Genomic DNA, 18,661 nt, shown 5'->3' on the forward strand with positions numbered 1-18,661 from the left:
ATATCGCAATTCTGAGAAAAAAAATGTCAGAATTTTGAGATATAAACTCACAATTGCAAGAAAAAAAAAAAAATCTGAATTGTGAGATAAATAGTCACAATTACCTTTTTTTTTATTTCATGGTGGAAACAAGATTCCATACTATACTGCCCCATTAATTGGGAAAAAATAAAAACATAACATTAAAACAATTTTAATAAATATTCTCTACTCCTAGCATTGCAGGCGTAATAAAAAGAGATGTCTAAAGAAAGTGGCAACCCCTCAAAAAAAGAGAAACATTGGCCACATAGACACTGCAAAGTTTAAGGAGTGACAACCACATTATCCAGAATGGCCACAATCTTCGATTCATAGATGTTGGCTTACTGAAATACTCCATAAACTCCACAAATAAATCATAAATAAAACTGGTATCACTTTACAATAAGGATTAATTTGCTAAAATTAGTTAACTACATTATTTAAAGCGCCCCTGTTATGCTTTTTCAGATATTAAATTTCATGTAGTGTGTAATATTGCTGTGTATAAATGTAAAATTTTCAAAGATCTAAATGTGTGACAAATAAAGTTATTGCTATTGTCTCCCAAAAGAAAGAGCCGCCTGAACTGCCTGAAATGAGTCGTCAGTAATTCCAGTCTTACTTCCTGCACGAACCTACGTAGGTTTGTAACAGATTTCCATAATGCCAGCCTATGGTCTTCACTGGCTGACCGTGAACAATGTCTTGACCTGTCAGTGACCTATCAAATACTGTAGTTGTTGTAGAAGAATTTGGTTCATGTTGTCAACGTGTTGTGAAGACAACAATTTCTGCACTGCAAAAGCAAATCCACTTTGCGTGCACTTCCAAAGGATGAGGATGAGGACTGGGACTTGAATTGATATGTTAAAACCAACGCCATCGTTACTGTTCATATCACCATGTATACAAGTGCTGAGGAAGATCCAGAGCTAAAATTCTAATATGATAAGGGACGTTTAGTTTCCAATGTATGCTGTAAGTGGTAGACCAATCACAACAGACTTATCTGACCAATCAGAGCAAAGCAGAAAGGAGGGATTTAGAAAGACCGGATCCTTTATCGAACCCTTTCAGACACTGAAAGTGTCAATTTTTCCATTTCCTCAAAAGAGGTGATGCTACAATGTATATTATGAGAAAATTAAAGTTTTTTTTTTTTTTTAGACTGTAGGAGACCTAAAACTAAATTTGGAACATTTTAAATGCATAATGGAGGCACTTTAACTTAAGTAATGTTAACAAATGAGACCTTATTGTGAAAAGTGTTAGCATAAAATCATTATAGCTGAAAATCAGGAAGAAGCAAAAATTGAAATAAAATAAGACAAATCTGAAAAGCTGTTTACTAGATGCATTGTATAAAAGATACATTTTCCATATTAAAATGCTTTTTAATCAAGAACTATGGATGGTCAAAGGCAGTTTAGTGCCTTATTATATCATATATATATGGTTGAAAAGTCTGAGACCACACTGAAAATCTGAGATTTAGAATCTAATTTAAACCTGGAAAGAAACACAATTTTTAAATTTAAAAATATTAAGGAAATGTTCTAAATAAGAAATATTTTAAACGCTGCTTTATTTCTAGGCCATTAATCAAATAATTACATTTGTGACATTGTGACTCTCAGATGTTATTGCTTCCAATGAAGCTCAAGATGCTCTTTGAATTATTCTCAAACCATGCTGGGAAAAAAAAAAAAACTACAAAACAGACACATATTCCCTAGAGCTGTCAGAATGTGAGAGTGTATGTGGTTTAGAGCGGAGGAACTGTGTTAATATTAGCCACTGATCCATAAGCACGAGCAGTGTGAGTAGTCTGTTGAGTGGGCTGCATGTGTGGGTCATTGGATGCAAATCGCCGCCTCCATCGGTGAAATATGTGTAGTGTGAATGTTAATGGAGAAGATGGCATGGCTGAGTAAGTAAGTGTACTGTGGATCAAACACACAGATGGCATAGACAGAGCATTCCTACTATGCAGTACATTTATTGCATTAATATTGTCTTTTTTCAAAAGATTTAAATTTTGAATGGATACTGTTATTTGTGTCATGTTCTTGGGTGATGCACTAACCTCTGACATGAAAAACTGGCAAGCTTTTCTTTTATTTCCCAAACAAAACAAGTTGAAATTATTGTTTTAATTGATAATCGGTTTATAGATTTTTTTCCACCCTGTTAATCTTTTGTAAATCCTTATTACTAACAAAAAAGGTTCTATTCATTACATAATCCTCCAGGAGGTGACATCATTTTGCACAAACATTATTAGTTATTGAGTATTAACAATGGATTTGATGAATTCTTTTTGGTTGTTTTGAGCTATTAATCAGACTGAGATGAAGTTTATTCAAGTGTGATGTGTAATTTGTTGCAAGTACACACACACACACACACACACACACACACACACACACACACACACACACACACACACACACACACACACAAACACACAATAGAATAGAATAAAATGTAAATAAGTAGGATGAAGAATGAAAGTAAACATAAAAAATTACAATAATGTTTTTATTTTGTGTATTTTCCATTTTCATTTTAGTTAAAGTTTTAAGAATCTTTTTGTGTTTTTGTCATTTTTAGAATTTTTTATTTATTTATTTATTTTTAAATGTGTATAGTTTTTATTCACTTTTATTTAAATTTTAGTTTTAGTTATTGTAGTTAGACTAAATGAAAATTAGAAATGTTGCCCTGGCAATTAGCTGAAATAAAATTAAATATTAAAAAAATATATATTTACATTTTTTCAGTTAACTTTTTTTTCTCCCAAGAAATAAAAAAAAAGTTTTTTTTTGTTTTTTTTTAAGTCTCAAGTCTCAGTTTATTTATAAAGCACAATTAAAAACAACTACAGTTGACCAATGTGCTGTACAATGATACATGAACATGTATACAAACCAACAAACATCAGACAAAAAACAACATCATAAGTCATAGTCAAAGGCCTTAGTGAAATAATACGTTTTTAACTATGATTTGAAAATATGCAATGTTGGTGCAGTTCTAATGTGGATCGGTAACGTGTTCCAAAGTTTAGGTGTGGCTATGGCAAAAGCTCGATCACCCCTAGATTTTAATCTAGACTTTGGAACCGTTAACAGACTCTGGTTGGCGGACCTAAGAGTTCTTTCTGGACAATATTCATATAACAGATCTGAGAGATAAAGGGGAGCGAGGCCATTTAAACATTTAAAAACAAGCAAAAGCACTTTGAAGTCAATTCAAAAGCGTACTGGGAGCCAATGTAACAACATTAACACAGGAGTAATATGTTTGTGTTTTCGAACACCAGTTAAAAGACGTGCAGCCGCATTTTGGACCATTTGTAGTCTAGAAATTAAGGAACTGTTTATTCCCAAATATAGGGAATTACAATAGTCAATCCTAGAGGAAATAAAAGCATGAATTGCAATTTCAAATTTAGCCAACATTCTTAAGTGGTAAAAACTAGATTTAACAACTCAATTTATTTGTCTATCAAATTTAAGTGCACTGTCAAAAAAGACACCCAAGTTTTTTACACCTGATTTTACACCTGATTTTAAATGGTTTTAGTTTTAGTTTCAGTTAACTGTTAACTGTATATGACTGTATACATATAAATTGTAGAAATATTATATTGTATTATTCATATTCTTTACTTTGAATTAAGTCGCTGCTTATAAAAGATACATTTTCCATATTAAAATGCTTTTTAATCAAGAACTATGGATGGTCAAAGGCAGTTTAGTGTCTTATTTTATCATATATCTTCATATACAGTATGGTTGAAAAGTCTAAGACCACACTGAAAATCTGAGATTTAGAATCTAATTTAAACCTGGAAATAAAATTTTCTTTTGATTTTTAAATTTAAAAATATTAAGGAAATGTCCAGAATAAGAAACATTTTAAATGTATACGACTGTACAAATTTAAATTGTAGAAATTATTTTGTATTATTCATATAATATTTATAATACATGTATTTATATTATAAATAACCATATAAATATTAATTGGTTTGTTTGACTTGAGCATGATAATTTCAATATTATCAATGTTGTGGAAAAAAATGAAAGTTACGCCCAATCATCATTAAAATTTGGTCATCATGTTTATTTACTTGCTATTGTATAAATAATCAAGTTTTAATCAAAAAGATTAAGTACTGAGTTTGGTCAAGGCCTTTTTTCTGAAAGTCTGGTGTATCTTTTTATAGAAATACTACCGTAAATTACAACACAAGCACATGAATTTTTTAAGAGCTCAAAAGGTACTGCATAACAGGAATGACTCAGATGGTATGGTTACGTAAGAGCCTGACACGTCACATAATATGCAGATGGTGTATATGGTACCTCTCATGGTCGGTGGCGTGTAGACGCTCTGTTTCCTCTGGGCTGGAGACAGCTGGGCACTCTGGGCCTGCCGTGGACAGTGGAAAAGCACAGCGTGAGAGGGGATCTGATTTCACGCAGACTCTATTTCAGGAGCTTTGCTCCAGCAGGTAATCAATGACAACTGCATCAGAGCTCCATCCATCTCGCAGGAAAGCTGAGCATCTTAAAATATGGAGCTCTGCAGAGAAGCAGCCGGAGGCTTAGCTTACATACCGCCACGTCCACTAAGACGGCTGAAAAGGAATACCGTGTGATGTCTGATACAGTGATGGTGGAGACAGGAGTGAGGAAGATCAAATCTAATGCTCATGTTAAGTGCTGGAGTTAATCTCATCTCAGTTATTGCTTTAGAGTACTCACCTCTGTTTGATTTCCTGTAGTCTGCTTGTCATCTCCTGAAGGGGAAAAACGAACAGAGGGGCTTCATTTTAATGCCCATCTCAATGCTTTATACATGCAGAAAATGTAGCTACAAAGTTACAAAGCACTCCAAAGAAAAAAAAGATACTACACTCTCAAAGAAAGAAAAAAAAGTTATTTTTGGCATCTATAGGGGCTTTCGCACCAGAGGATCCTTTCCACAGTTCCTAGAACTATTGGCTGAAGTACCCCGATTTTGGCATGTAGGAATGATTTTAGTTCTAGGAACTCCATTTGGGGGAACTAACTTAGCTCCTACTTCAGAGTCTAAACCAGCACTAAAGGAACTATCAGTGACGTAAGTGTACGTTGATTGGTCAAACGCATGTTAAACACCGGCACCCGGCATTTTTAAAAAGCTGTGTAAACATATTTACTTCACGAACATGGAAAACAGCGATAACGCCATTTACCTGTTGTCTGCAGGGTTGTGTTCTTTTCTCCGCCTCAGTGATATGTAATACTGAAAGTTGTCATAGATTTCGTTTCTTAGGCCCAATTTTTGCTCTTTCAGTCGCATAAATTATGTGTTTACATTCCATCTCCCTTATCATGAAAACCATGACGCACAACAAACACAGTTCTCCAATCACGGTGTCTTCCATCCACCAGTTTTTAGCATTTGTAAATGCAGCGCTTAGAGACACCGCTGTCGGCTGCTTCACAGTTCCTATTCCCGGTGCGAATGCAACCAGGAACATGGCCTGAGGGAGAAATTAATTCTTGGGGAATAGTTCCTAGAACTTTTCGGTGTGAAAGCCCCTTTATAGTCTGAAAGGTTCTTTATAGTGTAAAAAGTTTCTTTAGATTATTAAAACATTATTTACACTAAGAAAACAGTTGTTCTTTTAAGAATTGTTCAATAAAAGGTTCTTCAGATGACACAAAAATGGTTCTTCCATGGCATTGCTGCAAAAACCCTTTTTTGGACCTTTATTTTTAAGAGTTCAAAAGTTTGGGGTCAGTACGATTTTTGGTTACCCTTTATTTCGACAGATAACTTTAGACTTTCAACTAACTATAAGTAAATACATGTCAACTACCAGTGACTAGAGTATTAATAGACTGTCTGCTTAATATCTGCTAACACTTTATTGTGAAAGAACATTTGCAAGTACATTTCAACTTAATCTACTAACCAGAACCCTAAACTAACAGTCTACTAATACTCTAATAAGAGTTAGTTGACATGAAATTAATGAGTTATTTGGCAAAGCTATGATGTCTAAAGTGGACTATAAAGTGCCACCAATTTTTTTTTAAAAACAAATTAATACTTTTATTTTGCAAGGATGCAATAAAATGATCAGAAGTGACAGCAAAGACATTTATGATGTTACAAAGATATATTTTATTACATTTCAAATAAATGCTGTTCTTTTTAAAAAATGTATCAGTTTCCACAAAAACATTAAACAGCAGAACTGTTTTCAACATTGATAAATAAGATTTTTTTCTTGTGCACCAAATCAAAATTAGAATATTTATCCAAACCTAAAGTACACAATGCACATTTAACTAATCTGTTTCTGTCCTGGGAGCACAACAATTTTTTTAAAGGGTTAGTTCACCCAAAAATTCTGTCATTAATTACTTACCCTCATGCCGTTCCACACCTGTAAGATCTTCGTTCATCTTTGGAACACAAATTAAGATCTTTTTGATGAAATCTGAGAGCTTTCTGTGCTCCATTATCAGTCTACGCAACTACTAATTTCAAGCCCCAGAAAGGTAGCAAAGATATCATAAAAGTAATCCATGTAACCTCAATTTTATGATGTGACGTGAGTGCTTTGTTTGCGCAAAAACAACGAAAATATAATTTACGCTTTATTTACAAAATAATAATCTCCAACACGTGTTCACGAGAGCACCACAATGCATGCATGTTGTGTTGATTGCAAAAGCAGACATTGGTGCATGAATGTGCGTCGGAGATTAATATTTTGTTAATAAAGTAAAATAAAGTTGTTTTTTTTGTGTGAACTCGTGACGCTTCATATAATTGAAGCTGGAGTCACATGGATTACTTTAATGATGTCTTTCTTTACTACCTTTCTGGGGCTTGAAAGTAAAGGGCTGCATTGGGTTTGGGCTCCCACGGGACCCAACGCAAATCTCGCGGGAGCAGGCGGTTTTACCTTTGCTGCGGGCAGGAGTGGGCGGTCAGAAAACTTTGCGGGAGACCCGCGGGGAATGGTGGGATTTGGCGTGTAATAGAAATGGAGTCAACAAATGAAGGTGAGAAGAAAATTAAAGCGGCTCTTTACTTGACAAAAGCAAAGCAAGACAAGTCAGACATTTGGAAACAATTCTTAAAATTCACGCGTTTTATTTTGAGCATCCTCGCATGATCTAGTGCACCGTCAGAGGCATTCAGTGTGTGTGTGGGCGGATCATGGAAGAAAGACGCACAAGTCTGCGACTGCAGTCAGTCAGCAATATATTTTTCCTTCATCATAGTAATATGGAGTAAGCAATGCAAGGCCCAGTGATCAAATTCTTTTAAGTAGGCTAAGTTATTTTTATTTATTTATTTATTTGTATTATTATTATTTTTTTTTTTTTGCAATAGCCTGTTAAGCAAGGCATTCTATATATTTTTATTTATTTCGTTTTGTATTTAATTTATTTAAAGTATAGTATAAAATATCTAGTCTACTTTGTAAGTCCTATGTGTTTATTTAATAAGTTAAAATTATTTCATATTGTGCTTTGGCCTATTTACTTAAACTGTTATTAAAACTGCTTGTTTTAGTTAATTGTTCAGTGAGTGTGTAGCCTGCAGTAGCCTGCATTTAAAAAACTGAGGTGCCGCTAGTTGTGGTTTTAACGGTTAATAACGCTAATAAAAAAATACCCAATGTTTTTATCACGTGTGGTGCCTAGCTTGAACGAATTTAGTCTGAGAGTATTTGTTTAGGCCTGTTTTCACAAGCTCTGAGAGAAAGTCCGCGGGAGTGGAACACGTGGGTTGCGGGAGCGGGCGGTCCTGGTCAGACATTCAGCGGGAGCGGGCGGTGCGGTTTAAGGAAATCAGTCCCGTGCAGGGCTCTACTTGAAAGTGTCAGTTGCGTAGCTGTCAATGGAGGGACAGAAAGCTCTCATTTCATCAAAAAGATCTTCTTTTGTGTTCCGAAGATGAATGAAAGTCTTACGGGTTTAAAACAACATGGGGGTAATTAATGACAGAATTTGACCCTTTTTGCTAACCCTTTAACATTTGAAGAGTCACTTTTACATAAAACGTCAAATTGGGCTACATGATGGAAAAAATCTGTGTGTTTCATTTCTTCTAAATTTATATATCCACAAATTCTGTTAAAGGACACTAGGGGCAAAGCCAAATTTAGACCAATTATATCTTATTTGATCCAAGAATGCGATGCATTAGGAGACTAACAAAATTAGATTATAGATTCCACTCCCAAGTTTCTTTTTCATAATGCAAACTGCTTTTAGGAGGCTGACCCATTTCTTTCCCCGTCTGCACTAAGTGGGGCTTATACATTATTTCAGATGTTATGAAATGTGGGGATATTTGTTCATTTCAGGACTTGAAAGACCAATTTAATCTTCCATGGTCATCATATTTCTTTCAGGGCAACTTACAGTTAATCTCTTTGTGAAGTCTTGTGAAGTGGTCTGTGGGCTCCAAATGATTCTATACAATACTGGAATGTTCTTATAAACCTTTCTTGGTTGGCAGATTATGCAGTGAAGACCTGGAACATTCGCAATCTGATATTCTGATATTGCTGCAGCTTCAATAAACCAAAATCAAATTATTCATTTCCATTTTGTTCATAGATATTATTCCACAAAAAAGTGTAAGATGAAAGCATCCTAATATAATATTACAAATTTTTGTAATTTTTTTTTTTTTTTTTAAAGAAGTCTCTTATTCTCATCAAGGCTGCATTCATTTGATCAAAAATACAATAAAACAGAAATATTGTGAAATATGAATACAATTTAAAATATTTGTAATATATTTTAAAATGCCATTTATTTCCATGATGGCAAAGCTGAATTTTCAGCATCATTACTCGAGTTTTCAGTGTCACATGATCCTTCAGAAATCATTCTGATATGCTGATTTGGCACTCAAGAAACATTTATTATTATTATCCATTTTGAAAACTGTTGCTTAATATTTCTGTGGAAACTGCGATTTATTTATTTTTCCTAAGTGCTTTGATGAATAGAAAGTGCAAAAGAACAGCATTTATGTGAAAGAGAAATCCTTTGTAACATTATAAATGTCTTTACTTTTGATCGATTTAATGTGTCCTTGCTGAATAAAAATATTAATTTCTTAAAAAAAAAAGACGTACTGATACCAAACTTTTGAAAAACTCACATTTAAAAATGTTCAAATGTTATTGAATTAAAAATACCAAAGTTGCATTTATAGCAAAGAAATACAGCACTTTTTAACAATAAAAAAAAACAAAACAATAGTAATATTGCATGATCAACTTGATTGCAAAACATGGTTCAAAAAAGTGAAATTAGTTCTCACAAAAAAGTGTGTTCGTTAATGCAATTTGGTTTGATATCTAGTATCACTGAAATTTGTGCATGTTTTGGGGGCCACTATGTATTTAACATATTTGTTGTGAATGTAGTCTGTTTTGTATCGTACGTTCATACAATGAAAGCTATTATGTACTGTGAGGAGCGTACGCACCACCAACTGGCCTGACGTTACACTTGTTTAAAGGGGAAAGAAGACTTTAAAAGCCCCTGATTTCTCTTAAAGCCACTGAACATCTTTATTCCCTGACCTAATAGCCACTTAAGCCCTTAAATGAAGTCTGAGCAACTGCTGGATTATGACTTCAGACCTGATGTTAAATAGAACCAGAGGGACACAGTGAACCACAGTAGCCAGAAGAGCTTTCTTCTTTTATGGGCCCACTGGCTCCACACAAGGACCTTATTACAAAGACGTATCGTACAGAACGTCCCTGCCAAAGCCACAGGTTCTGCTCAATGAATGCTGCACCAAATTACCACTCTAACCGCAATAACAAGTCAAGCCGCTCTTCAACTTCATCTTCTCCTCGCAGTTAAACGTTGCCCAGTTTATGACAAGCAGCACTCGTGTGACGCAAGTTCTTAAAGCTTCAAAACTTTCTTTATTAGGGACCGATTCCAAGTGTTTTGGATCAGAGGAAGAAATGCCAGCCAAACAAAGAGGTGCTTGTTTTGTGAATGCAGCTCTGTGCGTCCCACCTCCTCAACACGCCCCTGCGATCTACATCCAAAATCAGCAGGAGAAAATAAGCAGCCACAACCGCAACGCTACAACAACCACCCAGTGATCGGTCTGCATCAATCAGGGAAAACAAACAGCTCTGAAATTAACAGCATTTCCCAGTCATTTGTCAGGTTTGAATGGCTTTGCTGGAGAGCATGTCATCTCTGTTGAGTAAGACCTGGCGAGCGACCGGAGAGAATAAACGGTCTTAGTCAAGGGAAGCTCGTGAGCTCATAATAAGGCCCTCTTCTCAAGCAGAACTGGCAGATGGCAATGCTGGCTCCAGCGGGAAGGTTTGGTTAAGTTTATCATGAAAACCAGTCAACTCTGCCAAGTCAAACACAAGAGTATGGGCACATATGATCTCTGTGAGTTTCCAGCCAAGAGTCCACAGCACTGGGATGAGGCGGATCATTGCTATGTTTATTCACTGAACAACTTATGAAGACACTGGATGCTTGAGATTATATACATCATTGATTCTTGAAATACAGCTTTACCTGACATTAGTTCTAAAATCACATATTATCACTCACACACACACACATATGTGGTTACGGGGATTCTTCATAGGGGACCTGTTACCATAACTTAAAAAAAATGCATGGTTGCAAATTTAAAAAAAAAAAAAAAAAAAATCTAATTTATTGTTTTATTAAACCTTTTAAGTTGCAAACATTATTTTTTTGAGTTCTGTTGACATAATAATGTTGATCATTACGTCAACTTAATATAATCCATAATTTAAACTCAAATTTCTGCGTTAATTGCCTTTTTTAAAAATTAAGTTGTAGCAATGTAATGAAACTGTCTGCATAACTTTGGAAATTAGGCAGTGGATTTCTAGTTCCCAGCATGCTTTGCATAGGACTGGATAAGGAGAATAAATGTTGAAATTAAGTGTTATTTTGTGTGTTTTTTAGTGAAGGGAAAGACCTGTTAGTGTTTAATGCTGTTATATTTGACATTTAAAAGAGTTTTTGTAATGTTGAATTTTTTGTGGTTTTGGTGAAGAGTAGATACATGAAGGTAAACACTACATTGACTCTAAGCAATGACTGCGCTAATGCTAGTGACAAGTAATATCTTACTTGTTCATTAAATGTATGTTAGTAAAGTTATGTTAGCATGTGGTATAATAGCTGTTGATTTGAACTGAAATAGATAAGATTAATTGGTTCCAGGGCTACAGGTCTTGAAGTTGGAGCAACTTAATTTTTTTGAGTAATTAACTTAAAAATTTGTGTTTATGCAACAAAGTGCAAAATAGATATCCGGAATATGATTTTCTCTCTGACTGAGGTGACAATTTATTAGATAGTACTGAAAATCAACTTGAAGCCATCCTGTAATCTCAATTCATTCTTTCAGTTAAGTGAATGCTAAATGTACCAATATTTATCAACAAAATCACTCATTTTGTGAGGAAATGGAAGTAGGACAGACTAATTTGAAACTATTTGAACTGATACATAAACTAGATTTTTCTGTTCTGTAGCCTGTTTTGTCTCAGATCTCAACAATCACTCATGTCTGACCTCAAAGCACCCAGCGCATTCAAAATATTCACTGTCACAACATGAAAATATGACATCATATCCTTCTGTAAAGTTTTTCTGCCTTCAAGTGCTTCTGGGAACTTCCAACTTACACGCTTGGAACTCATAAGTACGACGTGATGCGTTATAGATTTTCAGTCTGAATAAATCGGAGGCATTGAGCAATTTCATATTTCTTTCTATCTTTTCACTTGACAAACACAGGAAGCTTTTTTAGCGCTAATGCAACACTGAAGATCAAAGGATGTGCATTAGGTGTAGAAATGATGCTTTATCTGTGTATTTTATCATTATTCATGCAGCCACAGAGAATTATGGGAAGTATGGGCCCACAAGCCTGGCGCCTCATAAATGTGGCTAAATGAGTAGTGCTTTCTGGCAAAGCTTTATTACTGTTTATCAAAATGTAAACAAAGTAAATTATGCAGTTTTCATTTACAAACGCAATTATGAGCAATATCAATTAGCTATCACACTTTTTTTTTTTCCAAGTAAAAACATTGTGGTGACGCTCAAATTGTGAACATGATCATTCTGACATGACTCGAAGGCAGCATTTGTTTGGACTCTGGAATGATTTCTCTACATTTACAGTGCCAAAAAACGCTTTCTTGTGTGGGCTGTTGAGTGGGATTAGGGTCGAGGTTACCGTGTTTACAGATGACGCTAATGTGTTGGTATTTCCCTCAAGTGGAAAACTTCATTGATTCTGCTTGCATGTGGAAAACATATGAACTTCGTCAGCATAATACAAGTTTGATGGCAAAAGTCCTCAGGTAAAGACTAAATGTTCCATGCAAGTCCTGAGGAACAACTACAGTATGTTACCTATTAAAGCCAGTTTCCCACTTAGAGTAAAAATTACAAAAAGGGAATTGTGATTTTAAAATAAGAAATGAAGGGAGATAAAACACTGTGAGATATAAATTTGCAATTATAATTTAAAAGATTTAAAAATTAATTTGAAGTTGTAGTTTTCCAAATTATATGAGTGAAAATGAGAATTGGGAGTCAATATTGAAAAATAAAAAACTCACAGTTGGTAGATATTGAGTCACGTTGTGATACAGAGTCACATTGTGAGATATAAAGCCACATCATGAGATTTAAGGTTTTATTGTGAGATTTAAAGCCACAATTGTGAGATATAAAGTCATATTGTGAGATTCGTTTAAAGTCATTGTGAGATTTAAAGTACAATTGTGAGATATAAAGTCACATTGTGAGATATGAAGTCATATTGTGAGATTTTAAGTCACACTGGGACATAAGATCAAATTTGGTCATTGGTAACACTTTACAATAAGGTTCATTAGTTAAACATTAGTTCATGTATTAAGTAACATGAATTAACTATGAGCAATACATTTGTTACTGAATTTTCTAATCTTCGTTAACATTAGTTAATGAAAATACAGTTGTTCATTGTTTGTTCATGTTAGTTCAAATTGCATCAACTAATGATAACAAGATTTTAATAATGTATTAGTAAATGTTGAAATTAACATTAGCAAAGATTAATAAATGCTTTATAAGTGCAGTTCATTATTAGTTCATGTTAACTAATGTAGTTAACTAATGTTAACTAATGAACCTTATTGTAAAGTGTTACCAAGTCATTATGTGATATATAAAGTCACTATAGTGAGATATAAAGTCACAATTGTGTGATATAGTCACATTGTGAAATATAAAGTTACATTGTGAGATTTAAAGTCATATTTTGAGATATAAAGTCATATTTTGAGATATAAAGTCAGATTGGAACATAAGATGACATTTGGAGATAAAGTCATATTGAGACATTGTCATATTGTAAGATATAAAATTGTGAGAAGTAGAGTCACAATTGGTAGATATTAAGTCACAATGTGAAATATATAATCATATTGTGAGATGTAAAGTCACAATGTGGGATATTAAATCACAATTCCCTTTTTATTTACTCTTGAGTTGAGAACGGGCTTCTATGAAGGGTCACTTGCAGAAGCACATACTAATTGAATCTCAGCAAAATACATCCCATCCATTTCCCAACTAACCATGAATTCCACTCATACATAAGCCCTATCGTTCTACAAAGGAGGTTAAACTGAAAGTTCACCCAGAAGAGACAGTGCTTGAATAAGGTGACAGAGCTACGGTGCAACGGTCTACACAGACTGGCCGATCGCATATGCTGACGCCATAGGTGGGTTGTTTGTGCTGATAGCAGCTTGTTGACCATTGCCACAATCACAGCGTGTTGTCCTGTTCCAACCCAAGGCTAGATTACAGAAGCTCCGACGTGAAATGACCTCGTCAGACCTATCATGTTGTCCTTTAAACCAGAAGAGCACATTTCCTCCCGCAATATCATATAATGATTGTACATGAGAATTGGAGAGGGCCTATTTTCATAACAATACAGAAACCCACGGCTTTATGTAAACAAAAGCAGAAATTCAAAGGGAATACTCCACAGCTGAACCCTTACAGCAACCAAACCTTTAAAAACACCACCAAATGATGCTCAAATAGACCAACTCTTGTTTGTTATTTAAAAGAGCAGTCATGAGTTCTAGTCCAAATGCATTAGGGATGCTGATGCCAGTTAACCAAAGCAAACGTATAGAGTTTGAGATCTGTAAAATGAATGGATACTGGGAACTTGACCCTAAAGGTTCTGCTTAATGAAAAACAGACCGTTCACTGTAGATTCTTGTCTTAAATGATTTGCATTTAGATTGCACAAGGGCTGTACTTTGTTTGCAACAACCCAACAGTCCATATAGGTTGAACCAGCTCTTTCAGTGAATATAAACAACCATGCAATGTGTTTAATGGTTTAAGGCTATTACCTGATGCACTGGGCTCATTGTAGATGACCAATGTAGCTGGAGTTGGTCTGCGCTTGCGAATCTGAAGAGAAAAAATAAAATAAATTCTGTAATAATATAGCAATTCACAAAAGTACAGTAGGGGGTACTACATGAATAAGAGGGGTTCTTAGGCCTGACATGGAGTGGAGTGTCTAAAACCCCTTTAACCACGGTAAAATCAATGTGAAACACAGCCTTGGGTGGTTTATTAGTTTACTGTTATAATGTTATGTCCTGCTGGGAAATAAACCCTAAGCCTAAGCTGGTGTAACATGTTCTGTTCTGTATAGTTGGCTATGTTTACATGCACAACTTTTGTTTCAATCGGACTGAATTCATTCTGATTGATGAATCTGAATGTAGTGTTTACATGGACGCTAAATAAAGCTTTAAATCTGAATTGATTTTTTGACATGCGCACACTGCACAAATATAGAGTTTCCAGCTGTTTGTGCATAATAACCATTCTCCTACATTAGTTCTTAATTAGTTTTAAACTTAATATTTATCCATTTCTGGTTATAATTTGGACACTGTTTCTTATCACGCAGTAAAAATACCCCTCCCTGCGCCCAAAAACAGTTGTTTGTGGATGAGAGCACGAAACAAGGACTGGTGGGACATTGTCCTGCTCCACTTCACAGACGCCGAATGAAAAAATAATTTTAGAATGACAGGAGACTCATTTCAGTCTGTTCAAGTGTTTATATGCCCTCTCAATCGAATTAGAAAAGGAATAAACCGCCTCTTCCGATCTGATCAAAATTTAATTCGGATCGAGCTCAGTTGTATCGAGTAAGGTGTTTACATGAAGGATTTTCAGCCTGATTGAGCCATCAATCCAATTACTAATGGATTATTTGGTTGCAATTAAACGTAGCCATTGTTTTTTGGTTCTGTTTTCCCTGTTTCCTAAAGTGTGCCAGTTTGTTCCCTTGGTTACTGATTATGTTCACCTGTTGTTCATTTAGTTTCCTCATTAGCTCTCCTTGTGTATTTAAGCCCCTAGTTCTCCTCTGTCTTGCGTTAATGTGGCATGTTTGGTCAGTGTTTCTCATTTCTGTTCCTGCATTCACTTGAGTGTCAGTTTATTAAAAATAGATAATTGCCTAGCCAAAAAAAGTTGCATGAAGAATCATTTTCACTCATAAACTGGCACCTCTGAATCCAGATTTAAATTCAGTGAAAGTCTTTGGGATGTGCTGGACTTGTGTAGACATTACAGAGTGCATTGACCAAATATATATACACCTCTTGATGGAAATAACATCACAAAATTTATTTCTATCAAGAGGTGCATCAATTTTTGGTCAAGATCTTGTATTGACAATGCAAGAGGTGAGCACTCTGTAAGTCTACTTCAGCACATCCCAAAGACTTTCAATGAATTTAAGGTCTGGACTCAGAGGTGCCCATTGATGTGTGAAAATGATTCTTCATGCTCCCTCACAACCATTCTTTCACAATTTGAGCCTGATAAATCTTGACATTGTCATCCTGGAATATGGCCATGATGTGTCTTCCTACATGGTTGTTTAAGAAATAAAAGACTACACACTCCATCAATCAGGGTTAAAAATCTGTTCCCAAACTTTATAACATATAACATAATAATCCCTGCAATAATGATCTGGAAAATGCCCAAAACCCCTCATATGTTTATAATAAGATAGACACCAATTTTCAATAAAAAAAATAATTTCGATTAAAGAGCAATTCTTCCACTTAAATAGTTAATTTCACCTGTAGGCTACCTCAAAATGTTACTTAAAGAAGCATCATTATGATTAAGATATGGAGTCCTCAGTCCAGACATGATGAAAAGCTTCAGTTGACAAATGAATAACACCTTAGCAATTCTAAAGGAATAATTTCTCCAATGATCTTATGTCACTCTTTCAGAGAGAGGGGTTTTTCTGTGATCCAGGTTATACGACAACTTTAAACCTGGCTCATCCAAAAAAGATTTAGAATCATCACTATCTATTGTAGTTGTAGAATTACCATGCTACTTTTTTGTACTTTTGTAAGCGTTAGCTGGCAATAACAGATGGAACATGGGCGTAAAATGTTCACGCTGACTGATTTACCCCATGTGTCCGGACACCAGCATTTGTTGGGTGATTCACTGGGGTCAATACAATCAATTCCCTAAAGAAGGCTGCTGGGTTTAGATCACTTTTAGCCTCACAACATGCTGTCCCAACACATGTGAAACAGCATGAGCTCACACTCAACAATGTCGTTCTCAATCCATGTGTTTTAAAATATACCTAAACATCAGATTAATAAGAGATAAGAATGACCCAGAGTGTGAGAGAGACTCAGGAGCCGTCACTTGACCTATCGGGCCAGTACTGCGTTCTCACAACTTCAACGTTTGTTGATCAGCTACATCTGTTATCAAGCCCCAGCCATCTCACTGGTTGCATGACCACAAGTTTCTCATGACCTTACTGGATGTTGCTGAATTACATGATGCGGATGCTGGTGGTGTCACCAAGGTAATGTTTTTTAGCTTGGTAACTAGTTTTTGTTGAAAACAGCTATTCCAAGCGTCTTGGATGCATCAGTTTGAATAGACTAAAAGCAAAATCAAGATGTGTGGTCTGTTTCCAGCAAAAGCCAATAAGCTGGCCAAACGTTTATCCTGCATGTGTTGATTTTTGGTATGTTGGTTCCTGAGAAAAAGAGTTATGCAATATCAGCTTTTACGGAAAACAATCATGTCATTATTGCAAATCAAATATATATATATATATATATATGGGAGACCAGGGATTATATCACAATTATTATATCAGATTTTGAGTCCAAAAATTTTGACTGCAGAGCCAGTAAATATCTGAACTACTACTAGCCTGATTGCACCAGCACATAAAATCACTAAGCCTTGAACCAGCATTGGTCCAGGTTAATTTAAAAAAAAAAAAAAAAAAAAGTCTCCAAGAAGCAAGAGCGAATGCTGCTTTTACTGATGGAGAACTTACTCAGCACAAGAGAAAGTGCCACTGATTGGACAAGCCGGCATCATCATAAAATCAGCCCAGCACTTTCCTGTTATGACATTGTCAGCAACAGCACCAACATCAAACACTTTAACTGCCAGGCATGCAGCCTCACCGCTGGATCCGGATCCATCAATGAACAGCTCTACTACAACAAGAATCTATTCCGCTGCATAAAACGACAATTACATTTTTTATGATGCACGGTTGCCCTTTATCACCAAAATTCACACTCATTTCATTACCATTGTCATTTTTAATGAGAAAAAACTATTTTGGTATGTAGTACTGAAATATGAAAGTAAACAATAAATGTTTAATTTCTTCTTCGCACTAAAGTGCATGCAAAACACTCATTGTTCCACCCATTACTGTGCTGTGCATTAAAAAAATGACATATTTACCAAGCACTACATCCAACTATGTATGACATCATATCATAAAACTGATTTTGGCAGCAATCTGCACAGATCTGAGGCTTCGAGACAGTCTCAAGGGAGCCAAAGAGCAATGCAGGCCAGTCTCCATTAAGCACAATGCAATAAAAGAGCCTCTCTCTACTTACATGCTCGGCCGCCTGGGGATCCAACTGGCTCTGGAAGAGTGGAACGGAAAACTGAATTTTCTTGGGGCTGTTGGGCTCCATGCTGAAAGAGAGAGTTGATGGAGAGAGAGATGGAGACAAACTGGACCCTACTTATCAGCCCCGGTGATTTCTCTCTCTCCTGTACGGCCCGCCTTCCTTTACTCCACGGAGAGAGAAAGAGAGAGAGAGAGAGAGAGAATCAGCCACATGCAGAGACAAACAGCAGAACAAACAGTCAGTCTGTCCTTCCCACATTCGTGTTGGCCCACTCACTTCACTGTGATCCCGTGTCCCATAAACCTCACAGAAGCAAGGATTGGCTGCAGGTCTTCTCAGTGTGAGTTTTCCGACTGCTCCGGGACACGCTCAGATCTCTCTCTGCTTTGCTTTCTCTCTCTCTCTCCCTCCCGCTCTCACTATCATTAGCAAGACTCAGAGCAATGCAATATAAGCCCCCACCGGGACCTGCTGATGCTCCTACATTATTTATGATCCTGATTCAGGATGCTGTCGGCAGTTTTC

The 18,661-nt window shown here is 35.7% G+C and overlaps 1 protein-coding gene across 3 annotated transcripts in view; it reads right to left on the reverse strand.

Annotated features, from left to right (window-relative positions):
- ppp1r1c (protein phosphatase 1, regulatory (inhibitor) subunit 1C) overlaps positions 1-18,244 on the reverse strand; it is a 40,150-nt gene extending 21,906 nt beyond the window's left edge. For all 3 annotated transcript variants that reach the window (XM_067409563.1, XM_067409561.1, XM_067409562.1), the window contains exons 1-4: positions 18,119-18,244; positions 14,525-14,585; positions 4,800-4,834; positions 4,398-4,464 (exon numbers count right to left, since the gene is read on the reverse strand). In XM_067409563.1, the coding sequence (XP_067265664.1) occupies positions 4,398-4,464; positions 4,800-4,834; positions 14,525-14,585; positions 18,119-18,199 (244 nt within the window). In that variant the 5' untranslated portion in view covers positions 18,200-18,244. The remainder of the gene's footprint in view (positions 1-4,397; positions 4,465-4,799; positions 4,835-14,524; positions 14,586-18,118) is intronic.
- Positions 18,245-18,661: the final 417 nt, after the last annotated feature.

The sequence above is a fragment of the Chanodichthys erythropterus genome, chromosome 14, assembly GCF_024489055.1.
Source record: "Chanodichthys erythropterus isolate Z2021 chromosome 14, ASM2448905v1, whole genome shotgun sequence".
NCBI classification, from domain to species: Eukaryota; Metazoa; Chordata; class Actinopteri; order Cypriniformes; family Xenocyprididae; genus Chanodichthys; species Chanodichthys erythropterus.